Below are 5,646 nucleotides of genomic sequence, written 5' to 3' on the forward strand. Positions count from 1 at the left end.
TATGCCTTCTACTGGTTTTACCATCTTTTAGCTTGCCTACTTTTCTGTACGTCTTCTACTTCTACTGGTTTTACTATGTTTAACTTGTCTACTTTTCTGTATGCCTTCTACTGGTTTTACCATCTTTTAGCTTGCCTACTTTTCTGTACGTCTTCTACTTCTACTGGTTTTACTATCTTTTAGCTTGTCTACTTTTCTGTACATCTTCTACTTCTACTGGGTTTACTATCTTTTAGCTTATCTACTTTTCTGTATGCCTTCTACTGCTTCTGGTTTTACTATCTTTTACTGGGTTTACTATCTTTTAGCTTGTCTGCTTTTCTGTATGCCTACTGGTTTTACTGTCTTTTAGCTTGTCTACTTTTCTGTGTGCCTTCTACTGGTTTTACTATCTTTTAGCTTTTCTACTTTTCTGTGTACCATCTACTTCTACTGGTTTGACTATCTTTTAGCTTGCCTACTTAACTGTATGCCTTCTACTTCTAATGGTTTTACTATCTTTTAGCTTGTCTACTTTTCTGTATGCCTTCTACTGCTATTGGTTTTACTATCTTTTACAGGTTTTACTATTTTTTAGCTTGTCTGCTTTTCTGTATGCCTTCTACTGGTTTTACCATCTTTTAGCTTGCCTACTTTTCTGTATGCCTTCTACTGGTTTTACTATCTTTTAGCTTGCCTACTTTTCTGTATGCCNCTTCTACTGGTTTTACCATCTTTTAGCTTGCCTACTTTTCTGTATGCCTTCTACTGGTTTTACTATCTTTTAGCTTGCCTACTTTTCTGTATGCCTTATACTTCTACTGGTTTTACTATCTTTTAGCTTGCCTACTTTTCTGTATGCCTTATACTTCTACTGGTTTTACCATCTTTTAGCTTGTCTACTTTTCTGTACGTCTTCTACTTCTTCTGGTTTTACTATCTTTTAGCTTGTCTACTCTTCTGTATGCCTTCTACTTCTACTGGTTTTACTATGTTTTAGCTTATCTACTTTTTTGTATGCCTTCTACTTCTACTGGTTTTACTATCCTTTAGCTTGTCTACTCTTCTGTATGCAGATTGTCTGCATACTGAATTTTAGCCTGACACGTAAAATTTATGAGCAGTAAGTATTGTACTAGTTATCAGTACTGGACCAAAGAAAGCAAGGCAGTTGCAAGCCTTTGAAATTGTGACTCTTTTGATGGGTCAGATAGACTCAAGAATTTTTAACACCAGCTATGTGAGGGGGGGCCCAATTTAATTTTTTGTCAGTGAGCCCAAGATTCCTGGCAGCACCCCTGTCCATGGATATGAAGGGCTCTGTGTGCTTTCTAGGCATGCAGCTGGGATTGCAGAACCAAATGGGTGTGGTTTACAACCTGCAGTATTCACCTGAACTCCCCTGAATCTGCATGAAATGGTTCGTTCCTGCTTGGAACAGATGAGTCAGTCAGCAGCAGCTCTAACCCACATCCCTCCTGATCCGTCCTTTCCTGAGTGAAATCAAAGCTGCAGTATGTAACTTTTAAATAAATATTTTTTTCATATATTTTTTAAAACTGTCATTATGTTGTGACAGTATGGTATGGAAGGTAATCTTTGAAAAATCAATTTCCTCTGCTTTCTCCCAGGGTTCTCCTGAAACAACCAGTCAGTGGCAGGAGAGCTTAATGCTGTCAATCACAATTTCATGTGGTGCTGCTCATCCTTCCTCCMCCTCGATTTGTGCTGTGCTGCAGCTAGCATAGCACAAAGCTGTGCAGATTCAAACTGTGAATGCTCAGTTTAGTTAGCATAGCTACCAATGACATCAGATAAACAGTTTCTTGTAATGATAGGTTGTTTCTCCACTATTAGCACATTTAGCAGTGAGTGAATGAGGCTAATTGACAGTGCTAAGAGCGTCCTACTAGTTCTGATTGGTTGTTTGGTCAGAACGGTGCATTACTTTAACCAGTAATGGTAATTCAGGTAGGAGATGGAGGAGATTGATCGTTTTCACAGATTATCTGACTCATAACAAACTGCTATGACATTGTGACAACTGTAACAAATATGGAGAAAACATTTTTTATTAAGATTATGTTCTGCAGCTTGAATTTAATGCAACTACTAGCATTTTTGAGAAGTCTGAATTGCTTTATGTGTAGTTGCATGTTGCTTTTGACTGTTGCTCATGGGGAGAGACATTTCAGTAATCTAAAACTAATAGAAAAAAATTAAAACAACCTACTTCCATACTGGATATGAACTGTTGGATGTTAAATTCATGAGCAGTAAATATTGTGCTAATTATCAGTATTGAACCAAAGAAAGCAAGGCAGATGCAAGCCTTTATAATTGTGACACTTTTTATGGGTGAAATAGGCTCAAGAAATTGTAACAGCAACTGCGCGGAGGGGGCCCAAACAAATTTTTTGTCAGGGGGCCCATGATTCCTGGGAGCGCCCCTGGACCTACAAGTAGTTTTCATGTATGAAACTACATGAAAATGCAGAATATTTAAAAAATAAATTAAGAATTGATGCAGGAACTCCAAGATTTCGAATTAATTAAAGCGATAGTAAAGCGATTAATAATATAGAATATGAATGCAAGAATGTGCTTTAAGGCCGTCCAGCAGCAGCAACAGCGCCTACCTCCCGTTTGACGTTCCATAATAATTTCTCCTTGTGTTCTTCCTCCGTACAGCCCTCCATCTCCGTCAGTCTGTCCGCGGTGCGTTCAAAAGCTCAGTGAACCCGACGCTCCGCACTGGTCCGTTCTGGACAATAAGGTTGTCCAGAACCTTATTCCTTTTTATTACCCGTTTCCTTCTTTCCTCGCTCAGCTGGACTCTGACGCATCCGAGCTGCTTGACGTTGACGTCAGAGAATCCGCCTTCCTCACCAAACTGATCAATGGCGGAAGAGAAAGGGGAAAAAAATGAGATAACTTCCCAGCGTTTCGCTCCGCCCCAAACCTCCAGCCTCTTAACATCCAACGCAGCAACCTGTAGAACCTCCGAGTTATTTTTAGCTGCTGCTTCCTCCTTCCTTTCTTCCGTCACTTCTTCCTCATCGGCGAAGTAGAGATGTCATCGACCTTGAAAGGCGTTGAAATGTTTGCTGTTTCAGTTAAACAATAAGATATATTTTTTTATCTGTTTACGGCACTGTTGTAGGAATGTAAGCTGGGGGAATAGTTTTTTCACGCAGACATGCCAAATACAGGAAAATGGAGCTAATTAAAATGCTTTAAAAGCATAGCGTTTTTATCCAGCAAAACGTTTAACTGATCTGGGGTCTGCACTGAAGCTGGGTTGGCGGGCTGCAAAATAGGTGACATCACATATGCGTGATGGAGAAAACTCTCCTCCGAGAGTCACCAAACCTGCAGCTGCTGCCTCCATGTGGCCTGATTATGCACTTGCAACCGATGAGTCCATTTAAAGAAAGAACGTTCATCTGACAAGAGAGGTAATCCGAGATATGGATGGTTGATGTTAGAATTGTGTCATCATTCTTACATTACTAGTTTGTTTTTCCATTTCAAGACTTTAGCTTTCTACTGTGTGTGTGTCTAGGTGTGTGTGTGCGTGTGAGCTGATACTAGGTTGAAACTTGTTTCTTCCCACACTTACAAGAATGTCTTTGTAACATGGTTATCTCTAACAGGATGATCCATCTTCTCCCCGCTCTCGTGAACTAGATGAACTGTGTGCAAGGACAAAACTTGCTTTTCTTTTTTATCACTCCGGTCCCTGCTAATAAAAGTGAAGCTCTAACTCAGTGTTTCTCAACCCTGGTCCTCACTGCCCCTATAGATGTGCCTCTATTCCAGAACAGCTGATTCAAAGAGAGGTAAAGAAGAAGCCAAAGGTCACTGTGGCTGAGTTCCAGAGATGGAGATGGGAGAAAGTTCCACAAAGTCAACTATCACTCCAGTCAGGACTTTATGGCGGAATGGTTGGATGAAATCTTCTCCTTTAGTGCCAGACATATGAAAGCCTGCATAGTTTACCAAAAGACACATGAAAGACTCACAGACTGCAGATTCTCTGGTCTGATGAGATAAAGATTGAACTTTTTGGCGTTAATTCTAAGAAATCCAGACACTGCTCTTCACCTGTCCAATACAATCCCAGCAGTGAAACATGGTGATGGCAGCATCATGCTATGAGGGTGTTTTTCACCTGCAGGGACAGGACGACTGGTTGCACTTGAATCAAAGATGAGTACAGAGAGATCCTGGAAGAAAACCTCTCCCAGAGTGCTCGGGACCTCAAATGGGCTGAAGGTTTACCTTCCAACAAGACAATGACCCAAAGCACACAGCTAAAATAAAGGAGTGACTTCAGAACAACTCTGAAACCATTCTTTACTGGCCCAGCCAGAGCCCTCACCTAAACCCAATTGAACATCTCTGGAGAGACTTGAAAATGGCTCCACCAATGTTCACCATCCAACCTGACAGAACTTTAGAGGATCTGCAAGCAAGAATGGCAGACGATACCCAAATCCAGGTGTGAAAAAGTTGTTGCATCATTCCCAAGAAGAGGCTGTACTAGATCAAAAGGTGTTTCTACTCAATACTGAGCAAGGGGTCTGAATACGTATGACTGTGATATTTCAGTTTTTCTTTTTTAATAACTGCAAAAAAAATCTATTTATGTTTTTTCTGTCAAGATGGAATGCTGAGTTCATTCATGAGAAATAACATGAACATTTTTGATTTTATTAAATGACTACAACAAAACAGCCATTTTTTGGGAGGTTTGATCTTTCATGACCTCTGGAAACATTTATCAATACCTTTAAAATGAAAATGGCACAAACAAATTTTTGCCACACAAATGTTTGACACCAATTTTGTTAGATTTGAAGACAGTGGGGAAACTTTACTCAGGTCTTCAAGACTTGGGGGTGAAAGGGGTTTAATGCTTCAACACACCACAACAATTTGGATAATTTGACACTCCAACTTCGTGGGGATTTTCTGGATGCCCTACTTCTTGTTCCAAGAAAACTGCATATCAGCAAACAAGATGAGGTGCATAAAAGCATGGATGACTGAGTTTGTTGTGGAAGAACTTGAGAGGGACGCACAAAAACCTGATATCACCCGAGAACAACTTTGGGATAAATATGGCTTACATCTTAATCATCCAATATCAGTGTCTGATCTCAGATGGACTTCATATTTGGAAGACGCATATAAGGCTCATCTGTCCTAACAATGACGAGAATAGCCAAAAGGGTCATAAATAAGCAGAATAAGCGGGTACGCAAACTCTCGGCTCAGTCGCTGAGATTATATCTATGGTGGAAGTTGCACAATTAGTGAAATATTTTAGTACTTCATCCATCCAACAGAAGGTTAGGATTTCTGGGAGCTCACACAACAATTAAACATTTTAATTCTTTACCAGAAGTCATACAGGATTAAACGTCTGGTCCTTGAATAAGGAATAAGGACTTTTCAATAGTAAATTAGAGAAATGAGACACTTTGTGAGATTTAAAAAAAAGAGTTTTAATATTTATAACTAGTATAAGGCAGTATCTTGAGCAGCATTACATTGTATTAAAGGCACAGGATTAACTGGGACATGTTTAATTGTGTACAGAGGCAGTCCTAGTCTGTTTGGCAAACTGCCTTTTGTGGTCCCCCCCTCAATGAAGTTGCT

General features: G+C 39.9%; 1 protein-coding gene across 6 annotated transcripts in view; it reads right to left on the bottom strand.

The window, feature by feature from the left end:
- sgsm2 (small G protein signaling modulator 2) overlaps positions 1-3,281 on the bottom strand; it is a 180,538-nt gene extending 177,257 nt beyond the window's left edge. For 4 of the 6 annotated variants that reach the window (XM_008425222.2, XM_017308193.1, XM_008425219.2 and 1 more), the window contains exon 1: positions 2,619-3,280. In XM_008425222.2, the coding sequence (XP_008423444.1) occupies positions 2,619-2,637 (19 nt within the window). In that variant the 5' untranslated portion in view covers positions 2,638-3,280. Of the gene's footprint in view, positions 1-2,618 lie in introns of all 6 variants that reach the window. The other 2 variants (XM_008425221.2, XM_008425223.2) reach the window with 2 other exon arrangements.
- Positions 3,282-5,646: the final 2,365 nt, after the last annotated feature.

Source organism: Poecilia reticulata, linkage group LG13, assembly GCF_000633615.1.
Source record: "Poecilia reticulata strain Guanapo linkage group LG13, Guppy_female_1.0+MT, whole genome shotgun sequence".
In the NCBI taxonomy this organism is placed as follows: Eukaryota; Metazoa; Chordata; class Actinopteri; order Cyprinodontiformes; family Poeciliidae; genus Poecilia; species Poecilia reticulata.